Below are 24,562 nucleotides of genomic sequence, written 5' to 3'. Positions count from 1 at the left end.
CCCTGATCTAGAAGGAATGTGATAGCGTGTGATATCCAGTAGGGTGGGGGAGAACAAGAAGTTCGAAACTAAAGTTCTCAAAAGCTCTCCTCTCCAAGCGGTTGGTCTCACCTGACCTAACCCCATCTGCAAAAGCTCCATCAAGCCTTATTATGACCCAGGCACCTTCCTAATGTGTGACTAGATGGAGCTGTCCTTGAGATATCTGCTCTTCTAGTCTTTATAGTAGTAGAGTTCAGAAACAGAGTCTTCTAGACTCTAGAATAGTACAGTAGTTCTCAAGCCCCAGGAACACAGAACCCCTGGTGACGGAAGGAAGCATCGATGGTTTGTGAAGTTTCCCCAGGGGATTTCAACGTGGAGTCATGATGGAGAATCACTGCTCTTGAACAGCAATCCTCGAAATCTGGCGTGCATACAGATCACAGGACAATCTTAGTAAAATGGGGGTTCTAATTCAGTAGCTGGAAGAGGGAGCTGAGAGCCCACATTTCTCCCACACTTCTCCCACAGTGGTGCCGGTGATGGACACTTGGAGTGGCCAGAATCTGGGCTGCTTATTAAAGAACCATCACCAGCCATTCCTAGAGGAGCTGCTCTGACTCAACAGTTTTTCTATTTTTCTGATAAGCATATGCATAGTAAGGAGCATGGTTTCAAGGTCCAAAGTCCAGGAGTCAGATCTTATCTCTGTTACTTACAAACTTTTTTTTTTTTTTTTTTTTTTTTTACATTGGACAGTTTTTTGGCTTTTCTGAGTCCCTTTTTCTTCATCTGTTAAATGGAGCAAATTATACCCTTTTTTTTTTTCAAAGTTCTTCTGGTAAACAGTAATGATGTATAAAAATAGTCAATAAATTATTCCAATGATCTCTTTTCATCCAGCCACTAGTTCTGCTTAGTCAGAAGATTTGCTGAATAAGACCTATACTGCTGAGTCTAGAAGAGACCTCTGCATGGAATTTTAGCATCAAAACAAAACAAAGCACAAAAGCAACAGACAAAAGTAAAAGAAATCAACACCAACAATTAAGCTCTATTCTTTCACTGCCCTCAACATTCTTTACAGAGAATGACGGGTACCGTATTTTAGCTGACATTTTATCCTATTTTGCTGACAGACCTGATAAGCTGGTGATTTAAAAAGGTCAATATAAAACATGCAGATTATAACCAACATTGTGCAGAGTCGATATTTGCACTGTGTTCTCTGGAACTAGTTCGTGCAAAAGGAAGATATAATGGAAGGTAGTTGACGTTAACTGAGCACTTTCTATGTGGCTCTCTTCTAGAGACCCTATAAGTATCGATTCATTTCCTTTCCACCCCAGCCCCTGTAAGGTAGGCATCTTGCCCCCATTTTACAGATGAGAAACTAAAGACCCAAAGCGGTAACTTGCCCAGAACCATGGAACTGGTGACCGGCAGTGTCAGAATTCAGACCGGGACAGCCTCCCCCTAGCATCTCACTCCTAATTATTACACTGTACTGCTGGCAGTGACCTCCAAAAATGAGGCTACGATGTTCAGTGGAGCGGGGCCAGCCCCAAAGCTTACCCCATTGGGGGTGGTGTCCCTGGCAAAGATGGGCCAGGTCTTCCAGTTCATGTCGTGGCGGTACTGCCGGTGCACATGTTCTCCCAGGCCATACACGTTGGCGCTCGGCAGTCGGATGGACAGCTGGAGGAACTGGTCGGCAAACAGGAGGGGCCCGATGCTTGAGTCAAACCTAGACACAGACAGAAAACACAGGGACCAGTGGGTAAGTGGGGTGGAGAGAACACCACTGTTTAGAAAGGCGGTCTTTCTGTGTCAGTGACTCAGTATCCCCTAGGCAACTGGCCCCATTTGTCCTCCTGTGACATTCTTCCATGGACACCAAGAGATCAGAACTTCTTGAGGGCAGGTACCATGTGGCACATTCCTTAGATTTGTCCCACAGACGTGCCATCACGTGACCTGAATACTATCCTTATATTATAGTAGCTGTTCTGTAAACAGCTGCTGGTGGGTGAACGTGATTAGATAAATGGAAGAAAGGGGGGAGGGGGAGAAAAAGGGACACAGCCCTGTGCCTGCTTTATAATAAATGCTTAGTAATAACAAAAATGGGGTGGAGGGAAGAGGAGGGCAGGCAAAAAAGAAAGTATATTCTTTGGAGGTAGAGAGTTTGGTCTCCAGCAGGGTGCTGGCGACCTTAAGCATACTGTTGAAATGCAACCTTGCTCAGGTTTGTGAAGCTCCCTCCCCTTCCTACTCTGTCCCCTAGACAGGTTTCCCAAACTTACAGAACACGGTTGTTGCTTCTTCTGATCACTTTGATGCTGAATGGCTGATTGGAGACCTCAACTTTATAGGTCAGGGAAGAAGCAGCATTTCCCTTGAAGGCTTGGACATGTTCGTGGGGCACTTCATACCGGCCATTGTTTTGATCAGTTAACTGTCCAGAGAGATGATGGGGAAAAAAGCCAAAATGAAAACATCCCTGTTTTCTCAAAATAGAAGCCTCCCTATCAACATCTGTGCTTCCTAATATCTGTGCTCATGGCACTGAGTCTCAGGACCAAATGGCAGTGTGTCTAAGGTACATGCTTACATTATATTATCAGACTCGGATGTTGAACCCTTGGGCATAAGTTAGTCTTTAGGTAGAAATATACACTCCGGATGGACTCTCTAGAATTGTCAAAGAAGTGATATTTTTTTCCCTCTCTACTACATATCACATGGTATTAAGGGCAAATAAATGAAAACCAAAGCTCACCAGTAAACTCAATAATATATATTAAGAAGTTATCACACAGAAGGAAGGCTATAGAGACCTTCAACCCACAGGTGTGAAGTAAGACTAATGACAGAAGAAAAAAATTCCTCTACTGGTAACATTTTCTACTTTTTAGTAACTGCAGTCATCATGTAGGAAACAAGAACCTCTCAAAAAAGATTTTTTAAAAAAATAAACAGATCGTAACCTTAAAGTGGAAGCGATTAGATGTCTGATATTCTGCTGTGAGAAGGACATTGTTGACATCATTTCCAAATGGGGACGGAGAAGGTAACCTTTTCAACTGGGCTCTGAATCCTGAAAGAGAGAGGGAATAAGATTCACACAGCTAGCTGTGCACATCCACAAAAAACAGATTCATAAAAGTTAACCTTTATGTCAAAGGGGCTAGTGAGAAGCCTTTATTTCCCCGAAGGCAGTGAGGTACAGGCACATACCCCATCGTGCATTCACACAATCTTGGGCCAGAATCCGAAGCTAGGTACTATCATGAGTTTATCCAAAACTCATGCCTCTCTTCTGCAAAACTTGATTGGAAATCTCCTCCAAGAGGCCTGAGTCTCATTCCGCCAGCCCATCCGTAAATCTGCTACTCACATACACTTTACACTCTCGGTCCTCAATCTGCGTATCCCCTATCTTCCTTCTCGATTATTTTCCTGTTACGTTACAGGTGACATATACATTGATGCCCTCTCCCTGGTTACGTAAGCCAGGTGAGCGCGAGGACCTTAGAAGAGCCGGACAGGCCAAGAGCCTCCGGAAGGGGAGCATGTCTCTTTATGTAAAGAGCCTCCCCAAAGTGTACAGTCACCTTCTCTCATCCCCTGATGGCCGTTAGTATATTCTGCATTTTAGGGTGGGAGGAAAAAGGGGGAATGTTTGGTCCACACACACGGACATGGGTCAACTTTCCTAAAATATTTTTAAAATTGGAATTGTTTTCCCATCATTAAAATCACATTATATTAGAGTTGTAAGTAGGTTTAGACCGCTGAATTCAAATCCCTCTCTTTAAAAGTTAGAAACTTGGGAACCAAAGAAGCCGTGATGTTTGGGCAAGATTGCAAAGGTACATAAAGGGAGAGCCAGGAATTGAGTATATCGCTGAAGTTCTCAGATACAATGACTTATCCTTAACATCAAAATAAATTCTAAGCCACAGACATAAACAACAGGGTGGGGACTGACTGTGGGAGAGGGGAGGTGGACGGGGCAGGGGAGAGCGATGGGGGAAAATGGCACAACTGTAATAGAACAACAATATTTATTAGGAAAAAAAAGAAAAGGAAAAAACAGAAATTACCCCCCTGAAAAGACTTTTCCTTTTGTACAGAACACCACCGTATTTAAAGTTCCCATTAATATTAAAAGGCTACACAGGAAGACAAATAAACTCTAATGGTGAGAGAAGTCGAGAAAATAAATAAATAAATACTAAAAATACATAAATAAATAAAAGCAAAGTCTAGTCCCCCTTCAGTCACATGCATTGGTGTGGCCACGCAGAGGCGCAGCGCTAGCTCTGCTTTGTCCCTGGGGCTCTCCTGTGGCCGCAGCTCCTGCCTCCCGGCCCGGCTTACCTGCGTTTGTGTTGGCAAGGCCGCCCTCCAGCTTGTAGCCGTGACTCCTCGAGTAGTAGCACCACGGCACGTTCATGGGTCCCTGAGGCTTCCAGCAGCACCCACGCAGCTCACACGTGGTCTGCAGGACGAGAGTTAGTCAGAGTGACTCCATGTGTTGTTACAAGAACGCCATCGCTTATAAATATTAATTCAGCCTGTGATACCATTAAGTTCGTTTTTAAAAGCAAGGGAACTGATATTTAGAGATTGTGTTATGTCGCAGTCGATGCAAGAGCTTGCACTCGGAACCAATTTTCTGGCAAACGTCCTTCCTACTTATTGTTATTACATAACAGTATAGGGATCACAATGCAGTCCATATCTCTCATCACAAAAAACTGGGAAATTTATCTAACTATTCTAAACTACAATATAGTTATATCACCAGTAACCCAAAATTATCATCGGAGCTTCATATATACAGTAGTCCCTCTCTATGTCACAGTTCCCTTATGGCGGCCTCGCTGTATTGCGGGATTTTAAAAAATATGATATTTAATTATTTATCACAGATTTTTCGCTATTTCATGGCATTTTGCGGTACTGTACAGTAAATACTAAAATAAATGTAAGGTTCCAACTTCGTAGATTTTCACCTATCCCGTGGGGGCGGGGGGGGGGCGGGGGGGTCTAGAACGTAATACCCGAGATAAGTGAGGGATCACTGTATATAGGTTTTGGCTTTAAAAACAAAAAGGCTCTGCAATCAAATTTATTCCAAAGCTTTAAAATTAATTTGCTTTGACTTCTAATATGTGTATTACATATGTCACATATGTGTATATGCATGTATATTACAGATACATACGACATTTATTTATTTAGTCTCTCATCTCCTCCCCTTGAAACTAGATAGGCTGCAATTCTTATTTAAGAAAGGTGCCTGCCTCATACCACAGTTAATGACTGAATCCAGTGGAGACTTAACATGGAGACAATCCCTTTCCCACCTCAACTGATCTGGGAGAAGCAGCCAGGTTAAATACAAAAAAAGTACAAAGAAGCCTCTCCTCTTGGATGTGGCTAGACGGAGTGACCTATAAGTAGAATGTGGCAAAAATAACGGATTCGATTGGATCACAGGAGGATGGTGTCGGCTGGCTGGCTGGCTCTCCTTCCCTTGCTGCTGGAGCCTCACCCTGGGAGCTGGGAGGTGTATTGTGCATAGACCCACATGGCAAGGAACTGAGGGAGGTCACTGGCCAATAGCAAGCAATGAACTGAGGTCCCCACTCCACCACTCCATGACAAGCTGATCCAGCCAAAAGTCCCATGAATGAGCCGGAAAAGGTATCATTTGTAGCAGACACCATGATTCACCAGGCTCTGTAGCTTCAGCGTCATCGCAAGATGTCGATTCAACACGGGAGGAGACAGATACCATGTCACTCCCGAGTCGGACTGCACAGCCATTCTCGGCGGTGCAGATAGACTCTTAAAGAAGTTACACCATCGTCTCTCGAGACGGACGGCTGCCGACGACGACTATGATGGGTGATTTTCCATTGCATTCTGACCATCTTGGTTATTATATTAAGAGACTCTGGGTCCTATTTAAATATTTCCTTTTAGCATGTAGTCACTCTGTTTAAAGTTCAACAAGCAGTTCCTGCCCTCCTTTGTGGACTGTGATTCCAATGACAGTTAAAAACCGTTGAAGCTCTTTATAAATGCTTGAAAAATGGAATAGTAACAGGCATATAATACCCACTTAATACAGGTTTTTTTATGGTAAAAACATTGTGAAAGCCCCAAAGATGCTATTTTGGTCTGCCATGACTCACACTTTCCCCTGCTATTGCTGACTGAGCGTAATGGTAATAGTAAAGGTCTGCCTAGTATCTCTAGGTAGAGGATGGCTTCTGCCCATGAGGATGAAAAATTCTGCCAACAACCCCATGTGATCCCAACAGTACAAGCAAGTGGAAACCACTGGGAGCGTTGCTGGCAGTAAGCGATCAGGGTATGTCCCGCCCCACCTTCTGGCCTCATCAGCCAGGGGGTTCCGATGCAACAAAAGCTTGGCCCAGAAAGTGCCATTGTCCCTGTGAGCTTCAGACTTCCCTCCCAAATGCACAGGCATGGGGGTCTGGTACACAAGCAGTCAGCCCAGGAAGCTCTCCTTTCCCCAGGAACCTAGACTTTCCTGTATGTAAACTAAAGATAGATGCATCTCTCTGGGGTGTTTTCCTTATGATTCTTACAGAAGCTGAGAAAATATATAAAGTTAAACTGGAATCACTTCCACTGTGCCCATTAAGTCATTCAAATCCTTTTCCTTTCCTCCCTTTGTTTAGCCCAAAGTCCCCTCCCTGATCATTTCTAAATTTCCCTATTTCCCTCCCCTATAGTAGCTTGCCCCTTTTACCTCGCCTCTTGCTAAGGAATGACCGTCCAACTTTAGGGGCTCCTTGGGCTCTTAGACAACCATTACTTCCTTCTGACTCGTGCCTAAGATCCCGACTTGGTTTTGTGTGGCCTCTGGATTCAATTTCACAGTCTCTGACTGCATCTCTGTCTCTCTCACCTGCTAGGTCTCTGAGACTTCGCATGACATGTGCATGAAGAACACAAGCTCCCGTGTTGTTTCAAACCCTGGGGTCACCACGTATCACCTCTCTGACCTCAGAGAAGTCACTTAACCCCTGTTAGAAAATGAGACAACAGGCCCCAAATGGAGTTGCTTCTGTTAGCCCCATATCACCAAATTGAGACCACTGCAGTTTTGGCTTTCCCAGAAACAGACTCGTAAACTGGTCAATCAGGAATCACCTGGTAACACTAGGTAGGCCACCTGCTGATAGACCCTGCCACTCCTACAGGGCGGTGGCCACAGATGTGTCTCATAACCTCTTCGTTCCCCTCCCTTCTGGCTACCACAGACTGTCATTGTATACAGTCACCTGGAGTTCCTTCCCATCTGCTAGATCAGATGCTGCCCAATTCAAACCGAGTTATACTCACGTAAGCTCTTAGAATTTTTAATAAACCTCTTTGTATCTTTTAACAGACCTCTAACCTCAGTTTCCTCATCCAAAAGAGGGATATGAATAGCATACACCTTATAGGGCTGCTCTACAGATTCAATGAATTAAATATGTGTAAGGTCCTTAGAGCAGTGCCTGGCCCACACTGGGCACTCTTAGTTATTATTACGATCACTCTCCCTCTCCAGAGAAGGAAAACTCTGATTCCAAAAAACCTCCGCTGCCTTGCGGCATACCTCTTCAGGGGAAAGGCTAAGGGAGTAAACCCCGACAGAAAATCCGGAGCCGGAGTCCCTAAGGTGGTTTGACGTTGTAGTCAACACCGGCAACTCCTGCGGCGCACCTGAAGCCAAGCTGTATTGACTCCGTCTTTCCCTTGGACCCTTCAGCTGCGAAGAGAGGGGGGGGTCTGCTGCATGGGCGACAGCAGACCCTCCATATCACCCTGCCCAGGCTCTGTAGCTTCAGCTTCACTGGAGAGGACACTCCAGCATCATCGCAAGATGTCGATTCAACACGGGAGGAGACAGATACCGTGTCACTCCCGAGTCGGACTGCACAGCCATTCTCGGCGGTGCAGATAGACTCTTAAGAAGCTACACCATCGTCTCTCGAGACGGACGGCTGCCGACGACGATATATGTAGTTTATTTGAACCTATAATCCAAAACGCTAAACTTTGTGGCACTTGGCCCCATACTGAAGTGCTTTTGTTTTTCTTTCCCCCTTGTATCTCCTTTTTCCTTTATTTCTAAGTCTATTCTTCTCTCTTTTTTTCTCATTACATGATTTCATTCATTCTCATATGGCTGCTCCTAGCTGCTGTATATCAAAAACCAACCTCCTATACGTGATTCCCAGGGTCTTTCAAATTCTAAATCCACCTTTTCTATTCAGCCTCATTTCTTCCTACTCCAAGCAGGCAAGTCTGTACACGAATCCAAGAGAAGGTCAGGGTAAGATGCCAGATGAAGGAAGGGGACCAAATACTACAGTAGTCTTGATAATGTCAATTGGTCTATCTGGGACAACCTCCAGCTTAGCAAGCTTGCTGCCCTTCTGTGCCCTAACAGCTGGTCTGGACACTGCTTTATCCTGTCCTGGGGGTTTCCTGATCATTAATACGGAACTGGATCTCTCTCTTGCCTTCAAAACAGTCTCTGGGCCTCCTGATTGGTTTTGCCCATCACTCTGCTCGAATCTGCAGTTCGCAGGCCTTTTCTCTACTCCAAGCTCTTCATCTGGCTCTGATTGCTTTCTCGGCCCTAACTTTCAGCTTCCCCACAAGCCTGGTCCATCTCATCCATGTACACCATTTCAGCCAATACCAAAGGCTCAAGTTATAACAATTTCCACTTTCCACAGTTCCCACCCCTGTGACTTTGTCCATGTTATGGGCTAAATTGTGTCCCCAGGAAAGATATGTTGAAGTCCTAATCCTCAATACCTCAGAATGCGATCTTATTTGTAAATAGGTTTGTTGCAAATGTAATTAGTTAATATGAGAACATACTAGAGTAGGGTGGACTCTCAATACAACAGGACCAGTGTCCTTAAAAAAGGAAATTTGGATGTACAGGGAGGGGACTGTAGAGAGAGGGAGAGAGCCATGTGAACACAGAGACAGAGATTGGAGTGATGGAGCTGTAAGCAAAGGAGTGTCAAGAACTGACAGTCACCAGAAGCTAGGGGACCGTCAAGGAGGAGATCCTTTCTCACAGCTCTCAGAAGGACCAACCCTGCCCACACCTTGATTTTGAACATTTAGCCTTCAGAAGTATGAAAGGAAAACACAGAAAATTTTAAAATGTCTTTTGATATCAGGACCTTTCAATAAGCTGAAACATCAACCCTTAAGCACCGCATAGATTGTCCCGGTCCACTAACAACAGAATGGCCAGGGACACATTGGGGAGCGCCACGTGCCCAGGCATCACCTGCAGCAGCACCCTTTCTGTGTCAGAGACAGCTCTGCCACAGCATGTCACCGACTTCAGTCAGAAGGCTGCATTCTGCTTTCATTCATTCTTGAGGTGAAAGGTGACTGATATGGCAGGTACGCTTTATTTTATGATCATAATATTCAGCTGGACTTCAGCTGATGATCAAGAAACACTGCCCTAAGGTAAATATCCAGATACCTGCACTATCTTTCATCTGGTATTTATTACCTTTTACTTTCGAAGCATGGCTCTTGAAACTTTGTCCTTATTTTAACTCTTTTATGCATGTATATGGCTTTTTATTGTTGATTCTAGATAACCTCTTGGAATTGGAAAGGGAGAAAGTGACACACAGAGAAAAGGCAAGAAGCAGAGGTAGTAACAGAGTCAGAGAGAACTAGTAACCAAGTAGTATTGCCAGATAAAAGGCAGGGCCAGCACAGTGAGTTCCAAGTCTTGCATGGGACATATTCAGTGCCTACACTAAAAAAAAAAAAAAAAAATACTCATTGTTTATCTGAAATCCAAATTTAACCAGGCAGCCTTTACTTTCATGTGCTGAATCTGTCAACGCAAAAGAATCTCCGGGCTCTTCCTCTCCCAAAGCTTACTGTCATACAAGCAAGGATATGGGATGGATTCGCCTCAGCCTCTAAGAGATGCAATGTGAACAACTCTCTGGGAGTTATAAACAAAAAACAAAAAACCACAAAGACAAACAAAAAACTCTCCAACAGCGTAAATTCTTAAAGGAAAACAAGACCCATAACCCAAACCTTTGTGGGCGTCTGGTCAGGGATGCAGTTTATCCGCTCCACTTCGTTTACCACTGGGCACTGAGCAGGATCAGGGGTGGTGCTTGTTCCAGAACCTGGGATGATCCCAAAAGCAAATATAAAATGACCGTGAGAGAGACAACATCACATTCAGTATCCCTGTAGTTCACAAGACCTCCAGTTACATGAGCCCCACTACTGACTGGGCTGCACCCTGATGCCCCGGAAATGCATTCACTTTATAAAGCCTCACGTCGTTCTCGCTGACTGTACTTTCCTCACACACACCTGCACCACCTCCTTCCACCACCCAAGCCCTCCCCCAGGAGACAGTGTGATCAGAACAAGGAGCCTGGCTCCGTCACTCATTCGGAAGTTCAGCAAAGCAGAAACCAAGTCCACTTTTTCTAGTCCAGGGATCAACAGACAATGGCCTGTGGGTCAGATCAGGTCACAGCCTGATTATTACATGTGAAGTATTGCTGGAGCCCAGCCACTTCGGGTTTTTTACATATTGTCTGTATCTGCTTGTGTGCTACACGGGAAGAATTAAGTAGTTACGCAGAGACCGTATGGCCCACGAAGGCTAGAGAATTAAGCATCTGGCCCAGAAAAGTCAAGAGACTCTGCTCTGGTCCTTTACTTCCATCCCAGCAGGTGGATTGCCATAGGTTTGCACACAGAACATGGGCAGTGTATGTTGTGGTCTTGTATGTTACCACTCTAATCGCAGCAGCCTCAGTTCTGCTGGCTCAGGCAACAGGCTCCCTTCTGAATGCCAACCCTCAGGACCAGGAGTGGTCCTGAGTAACGGCAGTCTTTCGTAAACATCACACCTCGTTTGACAGAAAATGTAAAGGGAGCCCCACCAATCTAGAAATTGGCAGCCAGTACCTGCCCAAGGGTTTTGATTCAAATTTTAAAATTAGTAAAATTTTGAAAGGCCCATTTAATGTATTCTAATATAAGGAAGCAAGATTTCTTTAAGACATTGCTGTAAATTAATGAGGACATGAAGTTGGAACAATGAGGCCTTAAATTCATTTTCTTTTCATTAGTGTTTCTAATACAAAAGTGTTGGATTAAAAGAACTCCACGTTTGTACCACAAGGGCTTGGGTTCCGTTCAATCATAGAATTTGAAGGAATGAACAAAGCCTGAGGTTCTTTAATCTAACGTCGCATGGAAGTAGAAATCGCCAGGCCTGGGATTGAGAGGAAGGGCCAGGAAGGTTTGCTCTAGCCACAGACCAACCCTTCACTGACTGAAGGGTAAGAAATCATGGCTAACTCAGCACAATCCAGCCTCTCTTTTAAAATAAAACCATCCAATAAACTGTTTAATTTTTTTTTCATTTTTTAATTATAGCTTACACTCAAGGTCATTCTGTATTGGCCTCAGGTGCACAGCAAAGTGGTTAGAAAATTGTAGGCTTTCCAAGAAACTTTTAATGAAATAACTCTGGTGGTGGTTATTTTCTTAAGGAACCAAACTCTGGCCTAAAATACTTTAATTGGTTATATGCTTATCTGACTGCCTTGCACCTAAGGGTATTTTATTGTTCATTATCGTTGTTAATAAAACTAGAATTAGTCACAGTGGGAAATGAAGGCGTCTGAACGAACACTGACTCCCTACTGAGCTGCCCCAGTGCAGTTCGGTGCGCCCCAACGCCTACCACCTCCCGCCCCGTGCACGCACACGTGGGTGCGCACACACGGCAAAGAACACGAAGCGTCTCTTCCCCGCCATCGAGGAGGATGTTGCTCCGATAAGAGCAGCCCGTGGCGGCAGAGTCCCGGAGCTCCTGGTTACCTTTGGACCCCGCAGACTCTCTGGCAGACAGCACGAAGAGAGGGATCGTGACGACGAACACGATGAGCAGGAGGGCACTGAGCATGAGCTCCAACGTGGTAAAACTCTTCAGCTTCCCCCTCGCCATCTACGAAAGGAGAGCACAACGCGAGATTTGAGAGCAGTTTTGAATGCATCGGACTTTCAGGACGTCCGAGCACAGAACTTCCCGCGGGGACGGCGTTCTCCCTCCGTGGAAGCTGATGTAGCGCGTGTGGCCCCCTGGTCAGCGCTTCCACCAAACCAACCGCAGCATCCCCACCATGTCTCGGGAGCTCCTGAAGCACACGACACTGAAAGCAAACGCATGGAGCTCTTCTGCTTGGGATGCTAACTTTAGACAGTATTTAAGTCAAAAAATGGATCTTCAATAAAAATCCATGGAGCTCAAAACCTAAAAACAGTATCTTTGTATACAAAGGTCCACCCTACAATGGACTTTGAAGTATTTTCTCAGTCGTGAGGAAGGATTAAGCAAAGTCACGCACACTCATTCAATCGCTACATGATACGAGAAGTTCCAGAGAAACCTTTGCCCAGAGGTCATCTAGACTGCTCGGAGAGATGAATATTGATATCCTTTGTCTAGATATGGAGTCCAGAAACATAGCAAATGTTCAAAGAATGAAATAAAGTACCCCTTTCCTAAGTATTTCCAAGTGCTGTGACCTACACAGAAAGAGGACTTTGAGGAGAGGAAGAGCTGACAGCTGTCACTGCAGGGCCCACAGGGATGGTCAGCATCGCCTGGGCTTCTGTGCAGGCTCCCATCGCCTCTGACCAGGAAGGTAGGTACCACTTTTAAGGCTTTGTTCCCAAAGCGGAGTTAACTAACCACCAGGCACAATCTCAGATGAAAAGTGTGTCTCACAACGCAGTCCACTCCAGGATTCTCCCTCGGTGCCTTCATTGTAGGACTCCGCCCTTTGTTAGGGACAATTCTGGTTCTAGACCGAGTTGTGGCACCAACCTACATCAGTAGCAAGGGACGTAAAACCTCATCACCCACGTCTGTCCTTCCCATGGTTTTCCCAGATGTCACTGCCTTCAGCCCCTCCTTCCTCTGTCCTGACGACTGTCATTTTTTAAAGTTTGTTTCTGCAGGTCAACACTGCATATTCTCTCAAACAATAACTAAAACATATCCCTTTGTCACTTCTAGCAAATTCCAACAGCATCTTGGAAAGGGAAAACTTGACATCTCGTGCTATCAGCTTAGCTAAGATCTGAGAACCCCAAGACACACTGACTGCATTCCGTACTTGCAGCAGAACTGAGAGGTAAGAATAGCCAGGCTAATTTTTCCAGCATGCAGGTGCAAGGACTGAGGTGCTTTAATGACACTTGCCCAAAGCTCAGGACCAGTCAGCGGGACAATCAGTAGCCCTCACTTCCACCTTAGAGATTCTTCTTATGACCTCATGGCCTCCTAGGTGAGGGCACATCGGTCGGTCATGTTTTGTGTGAGAACATATATATCTATAGACAAAAACTAACACTCCCCCAAAAGCATGAGCCACTATGTAGAGCCATGTTGTAAGGCAGAAACATGCCACTCAGTTGGGAGTGCAGCCCATAGCAAGTCACAATCAATACACACATCTGAAAGGAAGGAGAAATTTCTCTTCATGCCATGAAAGATCTTACACAAAGGAAGTAAACAAACCCATTGTAAAGCTGAGTGGTGTAATGGAATGATTTCTAAAATGAGTTTCATTGATGCAGCCAACTTCTTGTATCCCCTTAAGGCATCTATAGAATTGAACATCAATAAAAGTTCAAGAGGAAAAAAGGGGAGAGAAGAGACAAGCAGAAGAATAATCTATGTGAATGGGGCCCTTGGGCTTGAGGCCTAACAAGCTTGCGCTGGCTTCATTACTTCTGATACTGAAAGGGGTCATCTACAGGCTAACTCTTAATAAAAAGAAGCTAAGTTTTTTTGTTTTGTTTTTTTTGGCTTCTGTGTCCCAGAATTTTTCAGACATTAGTCATCTTTAAATCCTGAAATTCAGCTATTATTCATCTTTTACAAGAGGAAACAGAGGTATCGATCTTGGCAGCCGTCACGGAGAAATAGTGGAGCTGAAATGCACTCCCTGCCTATGCTCCGAAGGCATGCTTCTGTTCACAACTACAGCAAAGCACAGCCCTCCCCCACCCCGCCAAGTCCACTCATCAGAATCCTGTTCCTTCAATTCAAACAATACCTCCTCCAGCACTTAAAACTAATCAGCCTGCCTCCTTCTCCTTCTCCTTCTCCCAGGAAGTCTTATCTGCACCTACATTTATGGCTTGGAGGAGCATCTGTCTTTCCCTTCTGACCTTTAAGCTACTAAAGGGCAGCAAGTAAGAGTGTCCCACCCTCCCAGAGTGACCGCCCTCAGCCAGAGAGCCTGTGCTACTGATTTCCTGGCTCTGTGAGCAGCTGGGTGGTGGAGCTGAGGCAGAAAGTCTAGTGCCTTCTTCTGCTGACAGTTGTCTCCTCTGAAACTCCGGCTCCCTTTCGACTAGCTTAATGATGCCACCATCACTTTCTTGGTGTTCTTGACGTGAAAAGTGTTGGGAAGAACTCCATCGTGCCTCACCGAATGCCTCCTGGCTTGCACTGTGAATGAGTATTTGCTGATTTGGGAGCAAGGCTGAGTGGAAACACCTCCACCAAGTCTGTTGTGTCCTATATACACTGCCGGGCCCTCATTCCTCTTTCCCGAGAGGTAAGGGGAGGAGGAGGCAGGAAACAGGGCCGGAACCCTCCCCGGTATCCATGGGAGCTCAGCAAAGACAAAAAAGAAAAAAGAACATTTGGATTTTAAAAATCATGTACATTCGAGGGTGGTCATTCATTTTACAGAAGGGTCCAAGTCAAGGTTTCTTTAAATTAATCGTTGTGAAGTATCAGGGGGAGGTACAGGGATATCTCCAGGGGGGTTTTATTCAGAAGACACAGCCACCTCCCTCTCCATGTGACCTTTGCAACTATTGCTCCCAACCAAGGAGTAAGAGCCAGTAAGAGCCTCCATGCGAGTTGTAACATAAAAGAGGCAGTTGAAAACCACTCTTTGTAGCTAGAATATACACTAATAAGTGTACTTTCAGGGAAAAAGCGCCCTTCATAGCCCCTTTACCAGACCAGCCAAAGCTGAACACTGGTCCATTCCTGCCCCTGTCTGCGCTCTCCTATCCCGAGCTCCGGCGCGGAGCTCAGGCGAGGTCTGTCCACGCAGAACTGCCCCCGGCCCCACCAGAGGCCCCCTTCTGCAGGCTGACGATGAGCTGAGACAGTCTCTGCTCTGATACACCCAGCACAACAGCCTGTCTGCTGTTCTTTTACCATTTTGTTGCAGACTCGTTTCTTTTGCTACATCTTTATAAGACTATCAGTTTGGAAGTTTGGAAAGAAAAAATAAAATAAAATCCTGGGAGCAGCCCACCATCTTGAACCCTTCTACAGAGGTCTTCAAAGTTCTGCAGATGACTTGAACATTTAATTCCCCTCCACTCCTATCTCAGAATCACTTTGGGAATTTTGAGTTCATCAGTTCATTTAATGATGCTGTACCACATTAGCCTATGGGGGGGTTGGAGAGTGGCCGGTGTAAATTGAAGACAATGAAATAAGAGAGGAATATGAAGTAGGATACCGTGATAAGGAAAAATAAAATAACATATTTGGAGGGAGTAGTAGGGGTATGGATGTTCCTTTGTGAAAGTTTTCAACCCCATCAAAGCACCCTTCCCAATACCTCTGGTATTTCAATGCACCCTCTCTACTCCCAGCTCATTTGTGTTGGAGAATGAGTCTTCCTAAGGCCTTTCCTCCAATGGTGTGTCTACTTCCTTAGGTTTACAACAGCCCTCTTTCTCTCTCAAATGGTGAGTTCCCAGACTATAAGAATTATGTCTGCTTATTCCTCTTTATTTTCCTAAGTACTTAGTAGCAATATCTGCATAATCAGTACGTAATGACTGATAGTATTTTATTCCCTGATTAAATATCTACAAAATACCTGCATACTTCCTAATTATAGTACACCATGAAACTATTTCAGAGGATAAAATGGTGATGCCTGCCTTAAGTGAGCTTAAAGGCCAATACTGTTATTTCCTTCTATTATACATAATAAAAGCAGTGTTTGGGAGAAAGAGTATTCTTCCATGAGAATCAGAAGACCTGAATTTTATTTCACATTCGGAAAGTAACTAGCCAGGTGACCTTGAGAAATTTACTTAAGGTTTCTGGTTCTCAATTTCCTCATTTACCATTTAAAGAGGTTGAACTAGAAGATCTATAGAATTCATGCCATCTTTTAATATGTCACTTGTGAGCGAATCACACAAGCTGCTTGCTTCTTTACCCCTGCACTCCACGGAAGAGTCCTGTGATGAACATTTCATTGCCATTTTCCTTCTTCATCATATTCCCATGATCTCCTTCTCACAACAGCGAACATGCTAATACAGCCGAAGAAGACTTGAGCTTGGCCCCTAGCCCTCCCATTTCTTGTTGCAGTTGCCTAAATAATTTATTTAATACTCCAGAGTCACAGCTTTCTTAGCCATGAAAATGGAATTAATAATATCTACTCTTATTATTACCTATTGTCACGTTCTTGAGAGAATTAAATAAAACTACTTTATTATTATTTTTATTGTTGTTCGATTACAGTCGTCCCAATTTTTCCCCCATTGCTCTCCACTGCCCCGCCCACCCTGCTCCCAGTCAATCCCTGCTAAAACGACTTTAAATAGTAAAGCATTGCATACCATTATGCTATTATTCACCACGGAGAAGACAGTGGGCCCTGGGTAAGGAACAGCCTGCTCCTGAGAGACAGGCCAAGCCCGCTTGGCATGGGCCCTCACTCAGCGCTCTGTGAAGAGCAGAGGCACATTCCTGGCTGCTGGCCTTGCGGCTGCCCTTCCCACAGAAGCTCCTATCTGCTAAGTGCTTTATGACTCCACGTGTCCCGGGACGCGCACGTTATCTGAGACACGGGTGCAGAAAGCTAGGAAGAAACAGGAGGAGCCAAGAGCAGTCTTGTCCATTCAAGGGTCACTTTCTCCATCACCCCAGCCGCGGACCCTCTCCCAGGCTATCTTCACTGGAAAAGCACATCCAACCCCTTCTTCCTTCGGACCTTAACTCCGAACTCCCCAGCTTGGGACTCGAGTCTGCGGCTCAACCGCAGTATCTGATGTTCCCTCGAAGCCTCATTTCCCGCCCACTCCAAGTGCCCTCACACAACCTCCACTTTCTTCTCAGCCTTCCTCAGACCTTTGCCCAAAATTAGATGACAAGAGGATTTGTGCCTCAGGCACTGAATGAGAAATTGCTATTTGTCAATGTAATGCTCCCTTACCTTAAAGGGAATGGGGCTGTACCTTTCTCTACAACAAGGATTATCTTGTTTTTTTCTAAAATAAATTACCCAACTCTAGTCTTTCTTACCAGCCCTGTCCTCAATGCCTCACATTCTTATAAGATATCCCATAATATTAATCTTACGTGTAAAATTCCATCAAGATTAATAATCTTCCCTGTCTGGTATAATTGAATTAAGTAACGAGGTAAAGAGTGATGTGATGTTGCCCTGGCCAGCTTGGCTTAGTTGATTGGGCATCGTCAGGCAAACTGAGAGGTTGCCTGCGTGATTCCTGGTCAGAGCACATGCCTGGGTTGCAGGTTCCAGGCCCTCTCTGCAGCTGGGGCATTTGCAGAAGGCAACCAGTCAATGTTTCTCTCTCACATGGATGTTTCTCTCTGTCCTCTCCCCTTTCATAAAATAAAAAATAAAATAAAATAAAATAAAAACCTGATGCTCCCTGCAAAAAGAGGAGTTATCACATGGCCTATCAAAGCGGCCATGTCTTTTTTTCTTCGGTGGTTGCTAATAGTTGTGAGATAGGAGATTATCTAAAATTTTTCCTTATGTTTATTAACACACTGTGTTAGACACTAGGAAGAAAAGGCACCCCACATTGCTAGTAAAATGGTAAACACCATATGCTCAAAGAAGATTTGGTGAAAACTATTAAAATGACTTCCAATCACCATCTGGAATTCCACTTATAGAAAGTTAGCCCATTACTATGTCTGCACACGTGGGAAACAGTGTACGTGGACAGATAAAAGTTTTCATTGTAGCATGACATGCAACACATGTAACAGCAAAAGATTAAAAATAGTATAACTATCCCCAAAGAAAGGACTGAGTAAAATGTGCAATAAAATAAAATTTGATGTTATTTGAAATCATATCATGGTGGTTTGCAAATAAAAAAGCCCCCAGATTCTTTGATACCCCTTCCCTCCCTGGACTTAGTGACTCACTTCTAAGAAACAGAACCTGGCGGAGGGGATGGAGCGTGACCCCCCAAGACTAGGTCATAGAAGGCATTATAGCTTCTTCCTTCTGCTTTCTCTGGGGTCACTTCCTCGCTTCTTTTCATAATGGCACTCAAGCGGGTCTATAGAAAGGTCAGCAGCCAGCACAGAACTGAGGCCTTTAGCCAATAGCCATGTGAGTGAGGCATCTCAGAAGTGGACCCACCAGCCACAGGCAAGCCTTCACACAACAGTAGCCCAGGCAGCGTCTCAGCTACAACCTCTTAAGAGACCTTGAACTAGAACCTTCTACCTAAGCTGCTTCAGTACTCTTAGCCATCGAAACAGTGAGATAATAAAGGCTTATTATCTCAGGCTGTTAAATTTTGGGGTAATTTGTTACTCAGCAATAAATAATTAACACACGTGGGTAAATATGACTTCTGAATAATATATCAATTGCATTAAAAAGTATCTGTTTGCCTCATCAAAAGTCCTTATGCATCATATATTCAAATATGGTTACCTGCTCTATGGTATGATAATAATTATTTTCTAACTATAGAAAAGAAATATTTCCCTTCTCTCTCAATTTCCAGGAATGCAATTTAGGACAAATCAAGATCAAGAAAAATGGCAAAATGCAAATAAAATAGGAAGTAAGTTAAGTAGCTAGACTTAATTGTTTTTAAAAGAAAAAATGTCTTTAAAAATGGTTACTTGGAAGCCTATCGTTAATCTCTGAACATTCGATTTCATACGGCAAACACAAATTGTGCAAACAGCGGTAATACCAGCTAATGATGGCTGAGTGAGAGTGCTAAGAGGTTTTGGAATTTGTCACACGCAATCCTCATAACGTCCCCAAACTAGTGACTCACTAGCCCTGCTTTCAAACACGCAAATTAAGCTTCAGCAAGGTCCAATGCCCTGCCTGATGTCACAGCTGATAAGGGACAAACCCACAGCTTGAACACCTGCCCTTTGACCCCACAGCCAGAACTTTTAACCATTGTTCTATGTTCTATGCTATAATGCCCCACTTTTGTATACTAGCTAAGGCATTTTGTGAGATGTGGTTTTATCAAATAACGTCTGGGTCTTTAACCAAGTACTGAATATTTAGAAGGTGTATGGTGCTGGGCTAAGCACTTACATGCATCATTTCATCATCATGACCACCTTACAAGTCAGGGCTGCTATTTTCCCTGCTTAAGCTAACTGAGTCTGATAGAGGCCAGATTGACTAGATCCAGCCAGCCTTCAAGCCAGGCAATCTGAATCCAAGGCCAGCTTCCACAATGTAAGGCAAATGCAGAAAATCCATATACTCATCAATGATTAAGGTTTCAATTAAGAGGAGGTAGAACAGGAAGATGCCTGTGTCCTTCCAAAGACAACCATGGTGTTAGAAGGCTTACGGAAAGAAAAGGAAACAAAAATTCTGCAACGTTTCAGTCTCCAGCTCACCTGGGGGATTTAGAAGAGGATTTGTAAGCACCTGTGGCCTCAGAGCACTTGAAGGTATGGCCACGTACTGTGTTACATTCTCTGCAAGACCAAGCAGGACATGTTGCTGACACACCCCATTGCTCATCAAGTTATTAACACTGTGTCTTTGGAGAAACAGGAGATCTCCCTGAAGTTTATTTATCCACTCATCAATTATTCATTAAGCTCCTACAATGTGCCAAGCCTTCTTCCAGGAACTGGCTATACAACAGACAAAACAGATAACAAATGTTTGTGTTCTTGTGGGTACACAAGAGACAATGAACCAAATAAATATACAATAAACTAGACTGTGATAAAAGCTATGGGGAAAAATAAAGTGGGGGATAGGGAAAGATGAGGACTATGTGGATGAGGCCTCCGATTTTAATTAGGCTGTCAGGGAAACTATCACCGAAAAGGTGCACATTATTCCTGTATGTAAACTGCACAGACTCCAACAGTAATTGTTTTTTCTCTTGGATTAAAACAGTTACATGAACAACCACCAAGACTCATTTTCCTGGAACTGTTATTATTATTTAGGCAAAGTAGATAGATAAACCAGGTCGGGGGCCCAATTTCTCAAAATGGTCACCTAAACTCATTGGGAGAAACTGGATAATTAACGCTCTTGTCTTTTCTGAATTATAGCAGTGTCTGACTCATGGGTGATGAGCTACGCCTTTGAGCTTTGGGCTTTCGGCTTGGAGGAGGTGAAGGTGCAACTTTCTTTGGTCGTCCGAAATCCGGGTTCATCCGACACCAGCCACCTCCACCATGCTGCCGAAGTTCGACCCCAACAAGATCAAAGCCATATACTTGTGGTGTACTGGCGGGGAAGTCAGTGTCACATCTGCCCTGGCCCCCAAGATCGGCCCCCTGGGTCTGTCTCCAAAAAAGTTTGATGATGACATCACCAAAGCAACCAGCGATTGGAAGGGTCTGAGGATGACAGTGAAACTGACCATTCAGAACAGACAGGCCCAGACTGAGGTGGTGCCTCCTGCCTCTGCCCTGATCATCAAAGCCCTCAAAGAACCACCATGAGACAGAAAGAAGCAAAAAAACATTAAGCCAGTGGAAATGTCACTTTTGATGAGATTGTCGACATGGCCTGACAGATGCAGCACTGCTGTTGAGCTAGAGAACTCTCTGGAACCATTAAAGAAATCCTGGGGACTGCCCAGCCTGTGGGCTGCGATGTTGATGGCTGTCCCCCGCATGACATCACAGATGCCATCAGCAGCAATGCAGTGGCATGCCCAGCTAATTAACAACTACAGAGGAAAATATTGTAATTAAAGATCATTTGATATCCCAAAAAATATTTAAAAAATAAAAATAAAAATAAATCCTTTGATAACACAAGGCAAGAGACCTCATGGAAAAGAGAGGGTTAGTTTTACGGAGACTGAGAGTGACTTGCAGAAAAGACCCCAGCAAGTCATGGCCAGGCCTCAAAAATCCGGGGCAAAATTGACTGGGTCGGTCCATTGCCTTCAGCCACATAGAGAAGAGGAAGGGACAAAGTAGCCCAGGGCCTTCCTTTTCCAAGTGTGGCCACATCTGCAGTGCAGAGGTCTGAAAGCCAGCTCTGATCCTACCCAGCTGTGTGACCTTGGGAAACCCGCTTAAGTCCTCTGGGCCTCAGCTTCTCCACCTGCACCACAAAGGCAATCATCTCTAGAAAACAGCTATGACCCACTGTGACCCCAGCACCAGGGTGTGCAAAGGCTTAGCCTCCTCATCACATTCAGCGGTTACCTGCTGGACCAATTTTAGATGAAAATTTTATCCTTCTAAGTCCATCTATGCATTAGTAGTCCATGCTTACGGAGCACTTTGTAAAGTCACTCTATCAACGCATCGAAACTCATTCATGAGAGAGCGCCAGTAAAAAAACCACAGGCGTCTTGTGTAAGTGAAATAATGATGAGCTATCTTAACTGTGGAGTGTGGGATGGAATGTCCTTCCATTTCATTAGGTCCCTGACCCAGCACAATCACACAAAGACCCCGCCCCCTCCGTTCCTCCCTGCCCACCACACATACACTCACTGACACACGACACCAGGAGGCCGCTTTAGTTCAGACCCTATGTCAGGAACCCACTAGCAGCCCATTCTAGTGAGACCGATGACTTGGCCTTGGCCTGCCTCCCTTTCCCTGAGAATAACTCTTCCTTCCCACCTCAGCGGCCAGTTAGAAGTGCCCGCTTCTGTCTAGCTAGACTCTGACAACTTACCAGAGGTCTTTATCGGAGACGGACCAGCAAGAACCTGTTGCCTTCCCCTGTTTCCCTCTGTGCTGCTGTTCTGCTCTCACCCACACCTGCCAGGCCACACGTTGCTCTTCCCCGTCATACCCCCTCCGCAGTCCATGCAAAATCTCTCACGACCCCCACTGCACAGTGCACATCCCAGAACCTCACTGGCACACCCTTAGGCTTCCCTAAAGCAGTCCTTAATTTGATCCATAAAGGCACAAAACTCGCAGGCATAGTCACAGATTTCTCAGTAGCTGAGTCTGACCAATTCTCTAACTGCCACCCCTCAATCACAACGCTGCGTCCTTTAGAAAGGAAAGTCCCTGTAGGCTCTAATCTAACTCCCAAACCTCACCTGCCCAGTCAGAAAGAACCTCCAACGGGTACCTCACCCGGAATACGAACTCGTTTATCACAGCACACACTAACTAGGGCTTGTCGGCGCAGCCTGGGGCCGGAGGAACGCACACCCATGCCCGCATGCACACGCTCCACAAGAAATGAATCCAGTTTAGTTTTACCTGTGTGTCTGTGCGATTTTGTGCCTTGTTGGGGTGTCTTTTCGTCTGTGTTTAACAAATTAACAAGGACATCAACGCAAAGCCACGCACACTTGCACACACACGTCTGAGCCCCCGTGAGCAGAGCTCACAGACATACCTCATCGCCGCCCACTGCCACTCTCCCTGAAGGTCAACCTGGCAATAAAGGCGGAGGCACACGGTCCACAGAAAGCAACCTGGCCCTGGTGACTCGTTACTGCGTTTGCTTAATGGACTTCAAATGCAAATGACTGCCCAGCTTTCATCCTGGGGATCAGATTTACTAGTTAATTAGTAATCACAGTCTTTCCAGAGGAGAACATCCCTAAGGGCTCGGAGGAGCCGTGGCTGCCCTGACCTCTTCAAGCCCCGGTGGGCACTGAATCTTCATTCAGCAGGAAGAACACTCGGCAAGCCGGGTAAAAGAGCACAGACTGACTCGATTTGTAGACAGACAATAAAGAGCAAGAAATAATTGTTCCGGTGTCCCAGAAGAGCCCTGTCTCTCAGGGACCCCTAACCTCCCAGGAATCCACTGACACTTAGTCATATAATCAGCCGATTTGTGTTTGAAGGAAATAGTTTTGAAAATGTTTCAAAGTAGCTGTCTCTTCTTGCCTCTGGAAGAGGTGTCTTTAGGCTTTGCCGCGTATGCAGCCCCTTTGGCAGCCTGGTAGGGTCTGGAGGAGAGGTCCACTCATCATCAAAGCCCAAGTGGGTTGTACCACTCAGTTTTACCCCTAAGGATAACCGAGCATAGCCTACCGGTGAGGAAGCCAGGACCCAGGGATTTTGTGAGGTTTGCATGGGGGTAGCAATTATAAGGTGCCCATCTCAGGCCAGCAGACCTGAATTCAAAGATCAGTTTTGCAGAGCAGCTGAGGATGCAAAACTGAGTAAATCTCAGTTCCCTTAAATTAAATGAAGATAAAACTGGTTACCATCCACATTGTAAGGATTAAACAAAATGATGGAAGTGAAAGACTTGGTATCACATAACTACTCAATAAGTGTCCATTATAATAATAGTTATTATTATGCATCTGCCACAACCATGACTGGAACCCAAGCCCCAGACTCCCAACCCAAGTCACCGTCAACTATGCCAGCATGTCCTGCCCTCTTAAATCAGAATTCTCCATGCAGGGGGCACTTGTTAATGTCTCAGAAAGAAAAACTATCAAGCACCTACTTTGTGCAAGGCCCTGAACTACCTATTGACATGTGTGACGCTGTCCAACTGCAGCCGGTTAAAAGCTTAGCCCCTGGGTTGAAAAAGAGCTGATCCAGGCCAGACGGAAGAATGAGGTCTGTAATGCCTACAGTGGTTTGCTGTCCTGGTAACACGACCTTACCTGGGCCTGAGGGTGTCGGGAAAACATGTCTATTTGGGAGCCATAGAGGTCAGGCAAAGGTGAGAATCGGCAACGTGGTGATAAAACCTCCCTCCCCATTCCTCACTCAGACCCACATGACCCCACGTCTGGATCACCCATCAGCTCCTGAGCTGCCTCTCTGCGTCCGACCCCTGAAAATGCAGCAGCAACCGCTTCCTAAACACAGGCCAATCCAACATATAGTTATCATAGGTGAGCTATAAACCAGGTTAGAAGCGCATTGACAGCAACATTTGTGAAATGCTTACTATGACCTGTCCATTCAGTGATTCACACCCATGATTTTATTTCCTCCTCATAAGTACACTCTGAGGTAGTGTAAGGGACAAGGAAATGGTGACTCTCAAACCAGTAGAAAATAATGAGCAGTAAAGACAAATGTAATTAAATCTTGAATCAGAGGGTCTCCGAGCCACAGTTAACAGTATCAGCACACCTACAAGTCAGGAAGGGGGCATTCCACAGCTCAGCACAAATGTTTCTGAGGGCAAAGGATAACTGAGATCAAGGTGGGGTAGATATTCATCACCAAACTCTGGGAAATGGGAAAATGTCACTAGACAACCCA

At 45.1% G+C, this 24,562-nt stretch overlaps 1 protein-coding gene and 1 pseudogene across 1 annotated transcript in view; one reads left to right on the top strand and one right to left on the bottom strand.

Moving 5' to 3' along the window:
* The window catches only part of MGAM (maltase-glucoamylase), a 73,936-nt gene extending 51,148 nt beyond the window's left edge, over positions 1 to 22,788 (bottom strand). Inside the window, exons 1-7 of the mRNA XM_090287600.1 lie at positions 22,716 to 22,788; positions 11,932 to 12,058; positions 10,117 to 10,211; positions 4,369 to 4,489; positions 2,973 to 3,082; positions 2,289 to 2,440; positions 1,558 to 1,729 (exon numbers count right to left, since the gene is read on the bottom strand). Coding sequence (XP_090143726.1) covers positions 1,558 to 1,729; positions 2,289 to 2,440; positions 2,973 to 3,082; positions 4,369 to 4,489; positions 10,117 to 10,211; positions 11,932 to 12,058 — 777 coding nt within the window. The 5' untranslated portion in view covers positions 22,716 to 22,788. The remainder of the gene's footprint in view (positions 1 to 1,557; positions 1,730 to 2,288; positions 2,441 to 2,972; positions 3,083 to 4,368; positions 4,490 to 10,116; positions 10,212 to 11,931; positions 12,059 to 22,715) is intronic.
* LOC150002245 (large ribosomal subunit protein uL11 pseudogene) lies at positions 20,492 to 21,063 on the top strand (annotated as a pseudogene).
* Positions 22,789 to 24,562: the final 1,774 nt, after the last annotated feature.

This window comes from Furipterus horrens, unplaced genomic scaffold, assembly GCF_987537825.1.
Source record: "Furipterus horrens unplaced genomic scaffold, mFurHor1.1.pri manual_scaffold_9, whole genome shotgun sequence".
Taxonomy (NCBI): domain Eukaryota; kingdom Metazoa; phylum Chordata; class Mammalia; order Chiroptera; family Furipteridae; genus Furipterus; species Furipterus horrens.
Note: the sequence above shows the minus strand (reverse complement) of the source record. Positions and strands in the feature narration are given on the sequence as shown.